This window comes from Saccoglossus kowalevskii, chromosome 3, assembly GCF_978046115.1.
Source record: "Saccoglossus kowalevskii chromosome 3, keSacKowa6.1, whole genome shotgun sequence".
Taxonomy (NCBI): domain Eukaryota; kingdom Metazoa; phylum Hemichordata; class Enteropneusta; family Harrimaniidae; genus Saccoglossus; species Saccoglossus kowalevskii.
Genome location: NC_140643.1, coordinates 44,016,552 through 44,034,460, shown reverse-complemented (window position 1 = coordinate 44,034,460; position 17,909 = coordinate 44,016,552). Strand labels below are relative to the sequence as shown.

The following is a 17,909-nucleotide window of genomic DNA, read 5'->3' as shown; positions in this document are numbered from 1 at the left end:
CTCTAGCTTCCGACTTGCACAAGCACCCTTTGAACCATTTAAAGAGTAAAATAATCATCATTACAAATATGTGTTGCATTAATGATAAATTTTATTTAAACCTTTTAAAATTTACAGCAACAAAAACTGGTTTTATTTTACAACAATAACTGTAATTATTCTTGACTACAGATTTGCTATAAATGTGTGTGCAACACTGGACTAAATGCAATTGCATTTATGAAATACACCCCTAGGTGTCTCGGGGGGAGGAGGGGTTGTTTCTATTATATTATACAATTCTGAGAGACACAAATAACTATATAGTACCAAAAGCCATGTTCAAATGTGATACACTTTTGAAATGCTTTATTTGAAACCATCGTTAATAATATAAAAATATTTTGTTTGGAAATTGAGTTCAATTTGATTGTTGTTTCAACTTTCCCAAAAAATAATATTTACTTTGTGACAAATATTCAATTTATCTAAATTCCTTCCTGTGAATTTTGGTTTTGATACTACCAACAGAATTTTGTGTCCCTTAGAATCCAAATAAATACATGTGCACTGTATAGTTTAGACTGTCAACAGTTCTCGGGCCTAATAAAGAGTAACTTATTTTCAAACGCCTTGGGCGTTTTAAAGATATGCCGAAGGTTTTTCAAGCGAGAGCCGTAAGGCCCGAGAGACTTTTATAGCATGAAACGCCCTCATGGCATGACATTCCTGCGGAGATTTGTCACTCAAACTATGCCATACACCGATCAACCAATCATGAGAGAAACGAGTCACCAAGGAAGTAGTTGAAGAGTGACAAGTCTCAACAGGAACGTCACCGGGCAATTTCCAGGTAATGTCGCATGAGGGCGTTACATGCTATAACAGTCTCTCGGCATTTCATTAAAAACACCTACAGCATTTGAAAAGTGATTTTTTATCAGGCTCGAGAACTGTAGACAGTATATGTATAGTTACTAAATACATTTTTGAAAATGATTGCACAAGTGATATGCAAGATATAATTCCAATTTTGAACAAATTATCTGTGAATCTAATCACACTCCACCATATTTCCAAATTCACATACATAACTAACATTGTTGACTGAAACATTTACACACAGACCTAAAATATTATTAATTTGAATCAGATCTATGTTCCTACTCTCAGACTTGCACGGGTGTATGTGGCTCAGTGTAATGTTGAGGAAATTTTCCAACCCAGCAAATGCAAGGATTTTTGATCGTTGCTCTGACTCAAGACGACATATGCATGCCAAAATTGATTTGACGGTGCAAACACAGTTTTGTTCATTCTTACACCAACAGTGAGGGATAGCAAAAAAGTCAACTAATCCAAATCGAACAATATTGTTTTGGCTGTCAAAATACTTAACACAGTAAGAGTTTCTAGCTTTCACTGTGTGTAATCTCGTGAATGAATTACCTGACCATTGCACACACCATCTTGACAAGTCTCTAGGTTTATGGTTGAAGCGACCTCCGGCATATAAAATTTATTATATTTTATTGGTCGTACGGCCCCTGAAGAGTTGACACGCCGTTTACGATCCATTAGCCAACTGTGAAAAACATTAAAAGCTTGATTAAACAATTCAAAACATTGATATTATGTAACCATCCTTAAAGTTTATTATACTGAACAATCGATGTTCTGTACGATTAAATATTAACTCTCACAGCCAAGGTGTTTATATGGCAATAGCAATTGTTGTCTTCTTGTTACAAATTTCATAGCACCACTCATTTCGCCCAACTTCCCATCCACTTCCGCTTTTCAATCACTTTTTTTCGCTTGATATTGCGACCGCTTGTTGAATTCGACCGGATAATTTCTGCTTTATTCTCGACCGCGCAAACGCTCGCTCGCACGCATTTAAAATTCAGACTACTAAACAGATTTTTCGAGGTTTACATGATTTAATGCTTTCTTTCCGGTTTTCATAGACGTTGAATAGCCGTCAAAAGTTCAAATACGCAATCTGACCCTTTGACCTAGATATGACTTGGTCCCGAAAGGTATTTTATTTTTACTGCGTCTGTCACATCGTCCGCTTGCACGGTGTTGTTCCGTTCGGATATTCCTTCGCCGGAACATTCACCTTGAAAATTCATGATGCGTCTGTCAATTATATACACATCATTACTGTGAAGCAAAATGATAAAAATGGCAAAAAACTGCCGACTTATATAACTGGTCAGAAAAAAACAAAAACATGTAGATTTACCTCAAGCAAAATACCTCCAAAGGTAAACTAAAACCTAATGTTCCCTCGACAGAAATATTGGTCAGTTTGTCTTCGTTGTAGTTTATTTTTCAACCATTTCTCACGATTTTCGCAACCTTAGTTAACGACAACGCCGCCATCTTAGAATATACGAGAATAAAGCCAAGTCCCGCAAAACGATTACGTAACTTCAAGATAGACAGGAGCTATAAACCACGGACAGACTTTAATTAGAATGTCTATAAACCGTGTCCTGGTAAAAAAAATGTTTGGAATGTCGAACGCCTTGGTTTCTACCTCCATGTCTACACTAGGTTTAGAACGGGCATCGGTTCTGACATCTGTCATTCAATCAGCCGAGACAGGACAAACATTGATAGTAATTATGGGGATAATGTTCAGTAATTTGAGGGCTGACAACCCAAATAATTAAACCAGCCAATTAATGATGTAACAAAGCGTTGCAGTTGTCAATGAAGGGTAGTCGTACAATCCCAACTCCGGTGTCGACTCAAGTAGTCTTTTGTTTTGCTGGGACAGTCTTCAAAGTTATTCACTCGAGAAACTTCGGCATATTTTGAAAAAGAGGTACAATTAGACCTCAGTTCAAAAAAAAAAATAGTCTGAGATATACTCATGTCCACGGCGAATCAGTTTTCTTTGCAAGTTGGGAAAATAGATAAAGCAGACGAGGGTCGATGATTTTCAGTACCGAAGAATAGAATAGAATATTGCTTTATCACAACGTTAAAGAAAATTTGACATTTCTTTTTTGGTTTCTACACATGTAGAAGGTAATAAAGCTAAAAACAAAACAAAAAGTGTGACAAACAAACAAGAAAGAATATGATTTTCAAATTGTTAGTCGATTGGTAACCAAATATTAACGGCTACAACTAAATTTCTTTTTTTCTGAAGCCCAACAAAATAATTATGCAATGTAAGCTCTGACTTTCGCGGTATGTAGTCCGTTTTTACTCGAAAACATTTGATCGAGCTCAGCCAATGATCGTGACTTAATTTTGAAAATGTAATGTCGAATTTTACCTACTTGGCTATGGCATCGTTATTTTTTGGAATAAACCAACATTGTTTCTCTGCTCTCTGTCAAAACATGTTAGCAATGCTTTTTTCACGTAATTGTCTCGATAATCGTCATTGAAAGAAGCAAGCGGCCCTGGGTACAAACGGAACACACAGTCCCACTCCATCAGCATGTCGTGGAACACTGCTAAATTCACAGACTATTTTTTACCATGAAACTATTGGTTTCTCTCAACTTATCCACAGTCACACTTCCATCCTACATTTAGAACGTTCTTGAACGATAACAGAATTTAATAATAGTTAATATTAATTGTATTTTCAGAATTTAACATTAAAACAACCATTTCGACCAGTGGATTGGGCGAGCGGTCGGCGTTTTCAATAAGCGAGCAGTGGTAAAAAGGCGATTAAAATTTGGCCGTTTTCCGGTCGGAAAAGACCGTGCGGCTGGAAGTTAAGCGATAAGTGGTTGATTGAAAAGCGATAAAAAGTTGGGTGAAATGAGTACTATACTTGTATACCAAACATCGCAGCACTACTTATATTTGTAAATGGGATGATAATAAACTTGTTTAGAAAATACTAGTGTATTAAATGTAGTTAAACTTACCTAGTTTTTTATCAATAGATAGTTCACGTAATAACAGTTTCTAACTAAGACCTTGACTGGGCTGGTCTGAAGCGAGATTTTTTTTCTTTCGAAAAAAATAAAACTTGCTTGTTAGCACGGCCAGAAGCACCTAAAATGTCTCACAGATCTACACAAACGGTGACGTACGCGCTCTTTGATTTAGATTTTCTATTTTGATGTACCAACAGTCTGAAAATAAAAAAGTAATATTTATATTGAACAGTCATATGTATTTGAGCTGGAAACAAATCTGAAATATTTATTTGTTGCTAAAATAGGTTAAATAATAACAATACTATGTGTAGATTTTACGGTTACGTAAACTGTCAATCGTAACATCGAAGTACAGTTACTGGATTGTAAAGCGGGAACTGTATATATAGCCGTCTGCTTGGTACAGCTTTTTAGCACCAAGTTTAGTGATAAAATCAGCAAAAACTATTGGTGCGTTATTCTTGTATACATTCACGAAAATGTTGCATATAATCTCACAATAAGTTAAAAACCAAATCAGCATGGCCTTAATGCTATAGGAAAAAAATGCAGACGTTTGTACTCACCCTGTAGGAGCCAAGTTTTGACGTTCTAACCCTGCGTATTTACGCGGAACCTGACGTCCTTGGCACCTGTCGGCACGTACGCATTGGCGTAAACGCGCGCTGTTAAACCTTGTAGCAAACTGAAAACGAGGCATTGACGTCAGAATTTTCGGCATTTTGCGGCAATTCCGAATTCCTTCACGATTTATAGGTCGGTGTACATGTACATTTTGTGATAATGGGTTTTAACCTAGAATCTGATCACCCAGATGTAAAGAAATCGCTGAAATTGATAAAGAGTCCGGGAACAGACTTTGCATGTATTTTTTGGACGATAGATAAGCAGTTTGGTGTGATACCCAGGAAGGATTGTTTGCACCATGAAGACAGTTTAGAGGACCTTCTGTTTGGCGATGCCTTCCAGGCAATGTACGGAAAAGAGAAGTACGATGCGGTTTTTGTAACGCATGGTAAGGTGATTTTTTATATTCTGATTTTAGTTATTACAGTTTTTGTACAACGATAAAAGCCTGAATAATATCTACATCGTTTGTTTTTGTTTTGAATTAGTGGATAGTAATAGTTTTATGCAATCTGTATTATTTCTCGTTTATTTTTAGATAGCAATATAATTATTTGTAGATTATATGTTTGGTAATCTGTTTTACCGTACTAGTCCGACTTAGCACCTATGCTCAACTAAGCGCCCAGCCTACTTTCGGGAAATTTTATTTTGGGATAAAGTTCGTCTTAGCGCCCAACCCTTCTAAATTATGACTGCCTAGACATCGTCTGACTTTTCCGAATACCAGTACCCAAATTTATATAATACAGCGTAAATATCGACTGCTGCCAATGCGAAAACTACATATACCCATCGACGATGACCTGTTAAAATTCCAGTTTACCTTGCAATATTTTTTAATTACAATTTGTTTCTACATCATGCCATTTTTCGTCAAAATCAATTTCAACAGATCGTACTTCGACATCGCTTCTTGGAGGCTTCTTCATTGCCTTACCGAAATGCCTTCGGGAATTCCCGGAGAATTTCGTCGGTACAACCCATCATTCTGATTGGTTAATAACAGACTTGACCTATCAGGTCAACAGACGTTGTTGTAGGTCAAATCTCCTGGGTCAAATCGAGAGTTTGCGTACGATCGAACACATTCGACAACGAGGTGATAAAGAGTTTGCCTTCGACTGTTCTCCCTCAGACTAATAATTTTTACATCGTAAATAACATTGGAATATTAAAATGTGCGTTTTTTTGTTACCATTTCTGTTTCTTCATTGTAAAAGTGCTGGGTAAATCAATGACGTCTAAACTAATTTCGAAATTTTATTATTGACTGAACTAAAATTGTCATTTGTTTAATTTTCCGAAAGCGTCATGTAATAGAACGTAATGGCTTATTACGTAATGGTTTATTTATGTATACTCTGAGTATTATTTAATGCAACAATGCCACAAATTCTTACTAAATAATGTCCCCAACTGTGTAATTCTACAACTCAATTATCTCATCATAGTTAAAATGAGACAACTTAGACATGGTTGTGTAAAAAAACAAAAACATTGTCTATGTGTAAAGTTATATATGTATTTTTCTGTTGTTTATTTAATTCATTTCAGTTTAACTGAAAATCTAATACTACAACTGATGTCAATGAGAATTTTAGTACACAAGAACATTTAGTAAATCATGTTTGCTTTGTCATTAATGTTCAGTGATTTATTTATTTATTTATTTATTTATTATGTACAGGAAATGCTGTTATAGATCAAGCAAAATATCATATAATTTATCAGATAAATTTGTTTTTTCATCTTCAATAACATTTCTTTTATTTCACACATTAAGTTGTCCCTTTTTATTTTAAAACTTGGACATTGCAAAATAAAATGTTCAAGGGTTTCTTCGACTTTTTTCATAACATGGAAAAATTATGTCATCTTCACTATTATTTTCCCATTTTCTTTTTTCATATGCCAACCCAAGAGTACATGATCTTGCTCTGAATTTTAGCTGTGCTCCTTTAAACTTATTTATTGACTGAAGATATTTTTAACTTTTCAAGCTAGTTTTGAATTATCTATAATAATTAAGGCTTGATTTTAACTTCATATCTTCTCTCCGCTTGGATTCATCATGGTTCAGAACCAACGTGATTCAAACTATTATTACACAATGTATCAGCACTGGTTGTTTTAACAGGCATGAATCGTTAAATCAGCTCATATTTCTATTAATTACCATTTATACTAAGTGAAAAAGTTGGTATACAAAATATATAGTGCCGTATGCTAGATTTGATTTATTTGTCACATACTTGGGTGTTTATTTGAGTACCTGCAGCTTTTGTAACTTTGAGGCTTGTGTTGATATATTTGTTGCAAGCAGACACTTCAGTAAATCATATAAATTATATTCATTAACATTAGGTGCTAGTGAATCAGAACTGGTGAAGTTGGCAAAAAAATTGTCATCAATTAGAATTGTTAGAATCAGTCATGAAACACCAAACTCTGGTAAAAGACAACGCAAAAATAAACAGCGTGCTGATTTTGTGGATGAAGAAGACAGATCTTCTGAAGAGGAAACTGCAGGTAATGATCAGTTTTTATACATTTTCACAAGTAAGTCTGACATTACTTGCCCGTTATGGACTAGTGCGAAATTCTCATTTTTTTTCAGGTAAATTAATTGCCAGCTGCTACAGCGATAGCCATTTTTGAAGCGCATAGTCAAGTCAAATGTACAAACATCAATGTAGCTTTAAAAGTTGTTGCAAAATTATTTAAACTTAAATCTTTTTGAAAGCTTTGTTGCATTGTCCAATCACTGTGTTGATCTGGTTGTCAATCACGCTTTTGAGAACTTACCGACTTTCAAATCAATGGAACTTCTGAAAAGAAATGTATACATATTAACAATTTCCTACAATGTTAGTATATTATCTACGTTGGATATCACTTTAATTCCAAGACAAGGCTTATGGCTTTTATGGTAAAACATATTAAATTGATTTTCTTTTGATTTGTCTTGCACCTTAAGAGTCTCCAAGGAAAAAGAGAAAAAACATTAAGACAACTAGCAAAAATAAAGTTAGCACTAAAACATCTAAAGAAAAAGAAACAAAAGGTAAGATTGCATTTTTGGAATAATAATATTGTACTTTACGATCATTATTCCTCTCTCAAAGACTTAATATTTCCCTAAACGAGCACATGGTGAACCAACATTGTAATTAAAATAATTTTTAGATGTGGGAGGGTGTTCTGCTAGGTGCCCACTCCCTAAAAAAGATTTTCAAAACTTGAGTATCCTGGGTATGGTAACAACATACAGATATACTGGGTACGACAGCTGATTAAATGTTAAATTTATTATTGATGTGTTTTTTTTCAGTTTTGATATATCTCTACCTTAATTAAGAAAACAACACTATAGTTGTACACTACAGTTTTATGGATTTTCTTGTGGTACATTTTATACAGTGCATGTTGTTTATTGAAAATGCTGTTTTGTTTAGCTTAATTTGCTCAGTTCAGTAGCACAGAATAATACTATGTTTGTAATGATAAAACCTTTTTCGTCACCAGAGTCGAAAGAAGCTAAAGAAAAGAAAAAAAGAGCAACTCAAGCCAAAAAACAGGCATCACAAGACCAGGCAAAGGTGATACTTGGTGATCTTATCGATGTACGAACATCAGACCAAAACAGAAGATCCCCACCTAACCAAGATGACAGGTCCCCTCCCAAACATAGTGACAGGACCCCTCTCAACCAGTATGACAAAGCCCATCCAGACCAACAAGACAGTTCCCTTTCCAACCAACATAGCAGGTTTCTCCTCAGCCAACACAACAGGTACTCTTCCAACCAACATGACAGTAGATCCCCCACCCGCCAACATGATAGACCCCCTCCAAACCCATGTGACAGTAGATCCCCCACCTACCAACAGGACAGCCCCCCTCCCAATCAACACAACAGCTACCCTTCCAACCAACATTACAGTAGATCACCCACCCACCTAAATGACAGTCCCCCTCCCAGCCAATACAACAACTACCCTCACAATCAGCATGATGGATCCTTTTCCAACCAACATCACAGATGCCCTACTAACCAACTGATTGCAACCAATGACAGATCTGTCAACCAACATGACAAATCACCACCCCTTGAGGAGTACAGCAGACCACTTTCTGGCCAACATTACATTTCCTATCCTGACCAATGTTACAATTACGCTCCTGACCATCAATTCAGTTCTCTCAATGAACACACCAATACCAGCCCATCTTTCCTAACTCTACTTGGAAATTCTGATGTGTGTGCTGAATGCCTTTTAAAAGACAAACAACTGAAAAGCATGCAAGAAAAGCTTCAGAAAACAGAGATGGACTATCATCATATAAAAATTAAATACCAAGAATTGAAGGCTTCAAAAGGTAAATAAGTGCTTCTTTATGTGCTTGTAATGATTTCATGGTTTTTAGCACATGTCTCCTAAGTTTAATGATCTGAATCTCCCTGATGGCTTTATTGCTCCCTGTTGTAAAGGTATTGAAATATTGTTCATATGTGTGCAATTGTAATATATAAAAAAAAATATGTTCAATACCATATTCTTTTTCTTTCAGCTTTATATTCATCTACAAGCATCTCTCACACTCCTAAACACTATGTACCAGTGCGTGGTGTACAGATTCCTGCAGCACCACATGTAAGCATATAACATTTTTAGTCTTGGATGAAGATGGTTACTAATAGATTTTGGTTGTTTTCTGTGTGTTTATCCTTCAGAAGCTATATCGCCTAAAGTCTTGTATCTGGTGTGATAGTGACACAGAATTTGAATGGCATACATAATACACACCATATGTATTCCTAATTGTTAGACATCTTGAGTGTCTAAACAATAGAGTGACTACATGTATAACCATCTTAAATGACAACCAGTGCAAAACACATACCATATTTTATACTGTCGTATACATTGTGCTACGCACAAATTATTCTGAAATAAATTTTGAAAGATTGGTTTGTTAGCTAGAATATACAAAAACAACTAACACTTTTAATTTGTATTATATGATTCTTTCAGAAATTTGTAGCCCTAGGGACCGATCCACCATTAGGGTTTGAGAGGCTGGGGAGTACCAATTTATGTGTACAAAGCTTATGGTTATCAACAGTCACATCTAAATGCAGAAACGATTCTCCATCACTTTTTATGAAAAAAATGATAGATGGGTTTTTTCTACCAGAGCAGTTGAGTGGTATGAACAGAACTAAACTGGCGGAAAATATAACCATAGATGCATTGATTAGTAAGTATCTAGATAGATTGGCTATAAAAAATTGGCATTATAATGATTTTTGAAACCTTTTCACATGCAATATCAGGCATATGATACATGTTACAAAACAATTGATTCTTGCATATTCAAATTTTACCATTAGGTTTTCTCTCTTTATTTGTAGAGTATGCCTGTAGTCATCTAAAAATGGCAGATAGGGACATAACTACATTGGTGAACCAGAAGTGTTGCTCCATGAAAAGAGCTCACCTCAACAGCATGAGAGGAAACAACACACAGGAGACCAATTAGTGCCTTTTTTTTATTTAGTAACTGACTGGTCTTTTTCAATAAAACATTTTTTTGGCAATATATTTATCTTGCAGTTAATTTGTTGTTCACCAAACCCCAGTATACAGCTGGATGCATTTTGACGATGTCAGAATGTACAAGAAAGTTCCCAGTACTTTCTGCATAGTCCTTTTATAAAATCTCATTGCTGCATAAAGCTGAAACCTTCCCGATGCTTTCTCGCATAGTCCTTTCATCAAAATGGTTTGCTGCATAAAGCTGAAACCTTCCCGATACTTTCTCGCATAGTCCCTATTCAAAATAATTTGCTGCATAAAGCTGAAACCTTCCTGATTCTTTCTCGCATAGTCCATTTTTAAAATGGTTTGCTGCATAAAGCAGGAACCTTGCCGCATAAAGCGGGAACCTTCCTGATACTTTCCTGCATAGCTAATTTGCATGCGAAAAAGACACCTATCTGGAAGGTTCCCGATAGCTATCTGGTGCTGAGCAGGTACACTATGCAGGAACCCTTATATTTTTATAAGGGAGAAGTTATGTGAACTCAGAAACAGTATGTGCCAGAAGTTAGGTGAACTCAGAAACAGTATGTGCCAGAAGTTAGGTGAACTCAGAAACAGTATGTGCCAGAAGTTAGGTGAACTCAGAAACAGTATGTGCCAGAAGTTAGGTGAACTCAGAAACAGTATGTGCCAGAAGTTAGGTGAACTCAGAAACAGTATGTGCCAGAAGTTAGGTGAACTCAGAAACAGTATGTGCCAGAAGTTAGGTGAACTCAGAAACAGTATGTGCCAGAAGTTATGTGAACTCAGAAACAGAATGTGCCAGAAGTTAGGTGAACTCAGAAACAGTATGTGCCAGAAGTTATGTGAACTCAGAAACAGAATGTGCCATATGTTAGGTGAACTCAGAAACAGTATGTGTCAGAAGTTAGGTGAACTCAGAAACAGTATGTGTCAGAAGTTAGGTGCACTCTGAAACAGTATGTGCCAGAAGTTAGGTGAACTCAGAAACAGAATGTGCCATATGTTAGGTGAACTCAGAAACAGTATGTGCCAGAAGTTATGTGAACTCAGAAACAGTATGTGTCAGAAGTTAGGTGAACTCAGAAACAGTATGTGTCAGAAGTTAGGTGAACTCAGAAACAGTATGTGCCAGAAGTTAGGTGAACTCAGAAACAGAATGTGCCATATGTTAGGTGAACTCAGAAACAGTATGTTCCAGAAGTTAGGTGAACTCAGAAACAGAATGTGCCATATGTTAGGTGAACTCAGAAACAGTATGTGCCAGAAGTTAGGTGAACTCAGAAACAGTATGTGTCAGAAGTTAGGTGCACTCTGAAACAGTATGTGCCAGAAGTTAGGTGAACTCAGAAACAGAATGTGCCATATGTTAGGTGAACTCAGAAACAGTATGTGCCATATGTTAGGTGAATTCAGAAACAGTATGTGCCAGAATTTAGGTGAACTCTGAAACAGTATGTGCCAGAAGTTAGGTGAACTCAGAAACAGTATGTGTCAGAAGTTAGGTGCACTCTGAAACAGTATGTGCCAGAAGTTAGGTGAACGCAGAAACAGTATGTGCCAGAAGTTAGGTGAACTCAGAAACAGAATGTGCCATATGTTAGGTGAACTCAGAAACAGTATGTGTCAGAAGTTAGGTGAACTCAGAAACAGTATGTGCCAGACGTTAGGTGAACTCAGAAACAGTATGTGCCAGAAGCTAGGTGAACTCAGAAACAGTATGTGCCAGAAGTTAGGTGAACTCAGAAAGTATGTGCCAGAAGTTAGGTGAACTCAGAAAGTACGTGCCAGAAGTTAGGTGAACTCAGAAACAGTATGTGTCAGAAGTTAGGTGAACTCAGAAACAGTATGTGCCAGAAGTTAGGTGAACTCAGAAACAGTATGTGCCAGAAGTTAGGTGAACTCAGAAACAGTATGTGCCAGAAGTTAGGTGAACTCAGAAAGTATGTGCCAGAAGTTAGGTGAACTCAGAAACAGTATATGCCAGAAGTTAGGTGAACTCAGAAACAGTATGTGCCAGAAGTTAGGTGAACTCAGAAACAGTATGTGCCAGAAGTTAGGTGAACTCAGAAACAGTATGTGCCAGAAATTAGGTGAACTAGAATATATTTGTAAATTATATATTTATGAACATAAAATTGTTGTGCAATATTTTGTACATTTATGTCATGTATATGAACTAAAAAAAGATTGTAAAGTATATTGTTATTTATTTTATTATTATCTATCTGCTATCATGCGGCCCATGCACACAAAGAGAGCGACTCCAGAATAATTACCTGAACCAATTTGGTACACATTATGATATCAGTAAGCAGCCTAAGCTTTTCTAAAATTAAGAAGAATCAATTTAATGGCAACCTCAGCTATTATAACAGCGCTAACATTTCCATTCCGTGCATAATGTAGTTCATATTGCCAGGTTGTTGTTCTCTGTCACAAACTATATATCTGCGTAGGTGAATATAGATGCCTCTCTGGAGGTATCACCCGAATCGCACGGTTTTTGGAGCTTGATGTATGTCAGCATCCTTTATTCTATGTTTTTGTCATATTACCTCAAACCCTGCAAATGGAAGTGTGCATGGAATCATGGGAATTATCTGTGTGCATTGTTGTGTGATAACTGTCATAAAGGTGATTGACAGGTCATACTTGGTTACAACTCTGTTAGAACAATTTGAATCTACCAGGTGTGCTTGTGATTTCCATAACAAAGGATGTTTACAATGTTGGAAGGACAATTTGAATCCACCAGGTGTGCTTATGATTTCCATAACAAAGGATGTTTACAATGTTGGAAGGACAATTTGAATCTACCAGGTGTGCTTGTGATTTCCATAACAAAGGATGTTTACAATGTTGGAAGAACAATTTGAATCCACCAGGTGTGCTTGTGATTTCCATAACAAAGGATGTTTACAATGTTGGAAGGACAATTTGAATCTACCAGGTGTGCTTGTGATTTCCATAACAAAGGATGTTTACAATGTTGGAAGGACAATTTGAATCTATCAAGTGTGCTTATGATTTCCATAACAAAGGATGTTTACAATGTTGGAAGAACAATTTGAATCTATCAGGTGTGCTTATGATTTCCATAACAAAAGATGTTTACAATGTTGGAAGGACAATTGGAATCCACCAGGTGTGCTTATGATTTCCATAACAAAGGATGTTTACAATGTTGGAAAGACAATTTGAATCTACCAGGTGTGCTTGTGATTTCCATAACAAAGGATGTTTACAAGGTTGGAAGAACAATTTGAATCTACCAGGTGTGCTTGTGATTTCAATAACAAAGGATGTTTACAATGTTGAAAGGACAATTTGAATCTACCAGGTGTGCTTGTGATTTCCATAACAAAGGATGTTTACAATGTTGGAAGGACAATTTGAATCTACCAAGTGTGCTTATGATTTCCATAACAAAGGATGTTTACAATGTTGGAAGGACAATTTGAATCTACCAGGTGTGCTTATGATTTCCATAACAAAGGATGTTTACAATGTTGGAAGAACAATTTGAATCTACCAGGTGTGCTTATGATTTCCATAACAAAGGATGTTTACAATGTTGGAAGGACAATTTGAATCTACCAGGTGTGCTTATGATTTCCATAACAAAGGATGTTTACAATGTTGGAAGGACAATTTGAATCTACCAGGTGTGCTTATGATTTCCATAACAAAGGATGTTTAAAATGTTGGAAGAACAATTTGAATCTACCAGGTGTGCTTATGATTTCCATAACAAAGGATGTTTACAATGTTGGAAGGACAATTTGAATCTACCAGGTGTGCTTATGATTTCCATAACAAAGGATGTTTAAAATGTTGGAAGGACAATTTGAATCTACCAGGTTTGCTTGTGATTTCCATAACAAAGGATGTTTACAATGTTGGAAGAACAATTTGAATCCACCAGGTGTGCTTGTGATTTCCATAACAAAGGATGTTTACAATGTTGGAAGGACAATTTGAATCTACCAGGTGTGCTTGTGATTTGCATAACAAAGGATGTTTACAATGTTGGAAGAACAATTTGAATCCACCAGGTGTGCTTATGATTTCCATAACAAAGGATGTTTACAATGTTGGAAGGACAATTTGAATCTACCAGGTGTGCTTATGATTTCCATAACAAATGATGTTTACAATGTTGGAAGGACAATTTGAATCTGCCAGGTGTGCTTGTGATTTCCATAACAAAGGATGTTTACAATGTTGGAAGAACAATTTTAATCCACCAGGTGTGCTTATGATTTCCATAATAAAGGATGTTTACAATGTTGGAAGGACAATTTGAATCTGCCAGGTGTGCTTGTGATTTCCATAACAAAGGATGTTTACAATGTTGGAAGAACAATTTGAATCCACCAGGTGTGCTTGTGATTTCCATAACAAAGGATGTTTACAATGTTGGAAGGACAATTTGAATCTACCAGGTGTGCTTGTGTTTTGCATAACAAAGGATGTTTACAATGTTGGAGGGACAATTGGAATCTACCAGCTATAGGTGTGCATGCTATTTGTATAACAAAGGATGTTTACAACATTGGAAAGACAATTGGAATCTACCAGGTGTGCTTGTGATTTGCATAACAAAAGATGTTTACAACTTTGGAAGTTGAAAGGACAATTGGGATCTATTAGGTGTGCTTGTGATTTGCATAACAAAGGATGTTATGATCTCCTGACTTGCCTCCAACTTGCAAAAACACATTCTGATTGGCTCATATGGAAACCAAGGCTAGACTGAGAACAGTTTGGGTCCATTATTTCAACTGTGTGTTGCTGCTGCCATATTGTGAGAAAAGTGATACGTACAGGCTTCAACCATCACTATGAACTGCTCTGTGATCTCCTGCTATCAGCGGTGCTCTCCAGAATAACAGCGTTCCTCTGCAAGCAAGACCCCTGTATTTCTTCGTTGTTGTGTTGCAGAAGCATTAATTTCCATATCCTGGAACTGTGAGTTATCACCAATGCACACTTCCATGGGCAATAACAAAAAGCAGGCCTTACACTGTGACAATGTAAACATACTCCCCAAAGAGACGAATGAATAAACGAGCCTTGGCTGGCGAAGATGCTCTGGAAGCAACAGGGCAGAAGTGTTGATGTCATACTCTTAGGACACAGGATAAAACTATGAATATTTTATCACAAGAAAAGTTCTAGCAACTGGATGTTAAATTATTCGCTGCTACTTGTATGTAATTTTTTTACTTTACGTGAATATTTTAAATTTTACCAATTTATGAATTTATCTGATGATGTTTTATCTTACTGTAACATAGTACAATGTACCTTCGAATTCGTATGCCAAAGCACAGTCCCTCTATGGCCAAACATTTACAAGGATGACTGTTACTTGTTTCGCTCCAATTGTGTATGGGCCAAACTTCAAACAGGTTCCAAACAGGAATGATGTAGTGTACGAAAACTAATTATGTATGTATCAAAGATTCAACAACCCACCAGTCTACATACAGTTATATACAAACTCACCATCACTATTATTATTCTCTGATATCTCGATGATTTCTGGCCGATTTTAGAACGATCCTCGATCGTCCTATTAGTAGACGGACAGCACCGCTGTGTTTCTCACTGGTGTTTACACTTTGTCGATAGAGGGCGTGCTTATAACTTGTTGTCAGTACTCATAAAATAACAGCACATATTGGTACAGTTTGTATTCGACGTTAAATAAGACGCGTCCTGTGACGACACAGCGGGTCAACTCAACTTTGTCGCATCATGCAAATTCTTAGCTCACATAACATGAAACACAGCAATTAATTCTTAACAGATAGTTTCAATTACGTTACGGGTAATATGTCCGAACTATTGAACAAAATGGTATGTAAATAACAGTAAATAAAATGTTTGACAAAAATTATATGTATAAACTGCATTCTACACATATAATACAAGTGTGCGTGAAAATTATATGAAAGTTATTTGTATATAGCGTAATTGTAATGACAATTATTTATACAAAAATTGAGTATGCCGTTATTACGATTTGCAAATAATATTTTAATATTTATCATATAATTGAACAAATGAAAAATATTTATACATAATACAATATAATACAATTTCTTTATATATAATATAATGGAATCAAAATTGTTTACAAATAAGTAATGCATTCCATTTTATCATATACAAATAAACTTTGATTACTTAATATGTTATAATTTGTAATAATAATTTATTGTATGTGTATAATTGGGGATTATGTATTTATTACAATTAATTTTGTTTATTACAATAACTTGACAATTTCTTTATATATAATTTATTGGAAGGAAAATTGTATGATGTACATAATATGAAGAATCGTGTAATTATTACATATAATTTGCTTAAATCAATAAATATACAAACCCCATATGATGATGAAACTTAAAATAGAAAATTCCAGGGTTACACAACAATGATTTCTGTACCTACAAAGCAATGGAATTGTCCATTTATGATTCATACCGTGTCCTGTGTTTAATCAAGTGCTCAGGAAAGTGTCTGGGGATGTTACAAAATCCTCTGTAATTATATGTAATCTTGAGCCCGCTGTAACACGCTGTAATTTTAGAAATTGGGCATCTCTTCACACATTGTCAAATGCTTTCGTAAACTTTCGTAAATAAAAACAAAAATGTGTATATACGTTTCTGTTTATTGTTTTGTGTAATGTACAATGATACTCTTCTGCTGTAATAACTTAATCTCTTAAAATAGACGTAGAGTTAAATCTGTCATTTTGTGTATTGTCAGTTGATGAAATAATGGAACGAATAATATTGTCAAGTTTATCGTGGATACCAATCTTTTAAAATGACAATTGCATCAGTTGTGCACATTTGTTTTAAGGCACACTGATTGGTTAGTTTGTTTTACTCAAAGGAATCGACGACAGACCCAATGCGTGATAAATACATTTATTTATTTAAAGAAGGTAGGCCAATGCAATATACAATAAAGTATTTTTTCATTTTGCCCTCTGTAGAAACAAAATACACAATATACACACTATAGGCTAGAGCCATTTACAACAAATTCTTCACTAAGATATATTTTGCAAGTTTTCTTTAAAATGCCTAATGAGGCTGAATTTCTGATTTGGGATGGTAATTTATTTTATATGGTTACCCCTCTATACTGAAACGTCCTCTGGCCCGTGGATGTTTTCCCATTAAGTAATGCATAAATTATTTCTAAGAGAGGAGCTTGTACTATACTTGTGGGTTTGGGAGATAGGACAGAACATTTCGCTTATATATAAAGGCGCCAAGCCGTTGGTTGCCATGTACATGATACATTATACATTATACACCGGACATAAATTTGATTGACTTGTATTGCCCCATACTGTACAGCAATAGTCCAATAACGACTGAATAAATGAAAAATACAATGTTCTTCTGACGGAAATAGGTAAGAAGCTGCGAACTCTAATTAGAACACCAATTCTTTGGCTAAGCTTTTTACAAAGCATATCCACATGATGATCCCATGGTAGACTTTTATCTAATACCACCCCGAGCGACTTTTCGAAACTAACTGTTTTAAAAATAATAAACGTTGTACTATATTTAAAAAAACTACCATATAATGAAATTACCTAAATTACCCTCGTAAGAACGGTTTAGTTTTGAATGCAGTTTCTGATTTGAACTCATCGTTGACTATACAATTATTGCTGTTATGTCAAAGCGTGTAAACTAAGACACTCCTATGGAGATTATTCGCCTCTTGCGAACGATCCCCGAATAAGTTGCACTGAGCGAGGGCAACG

The 17,909-nt window shown here is 35.7% G+C and overlaps 1 protein-coding gene across 1 annotated transcript; it reads left to right on the top strand.

The window, feature by feature from the left end:
- The first annotated feature begins 4,573 nt into the window (after positions 1-4,573).
- Positions 4,574-10,138, top strand: LOC144355196 (uncharacterized). Its single transcript, XM_085497525.1, has 7 exons — positions 4,574-4,917; positions 6,897-7,061; positions 7,510-7,596; positions 8,058-8,912; positions 9,105-9,187; positions 9,569-9,794; positions 9,949-10,138. Exons 1-7 carry the CDS (start codon positions 4,686-4,688, stop codon positions 10,074-10,076), a joined length of 1,776 nt encoding a protein of 591 aa, XP_085353651.1. The 5' UTR covers positions 4,574-4,685; the 3' UTR covers positions 10,077-10,138.
- The last annotated feature ends 7,771 nt before the right edge of the window (positions 10,139-17,909 follow it).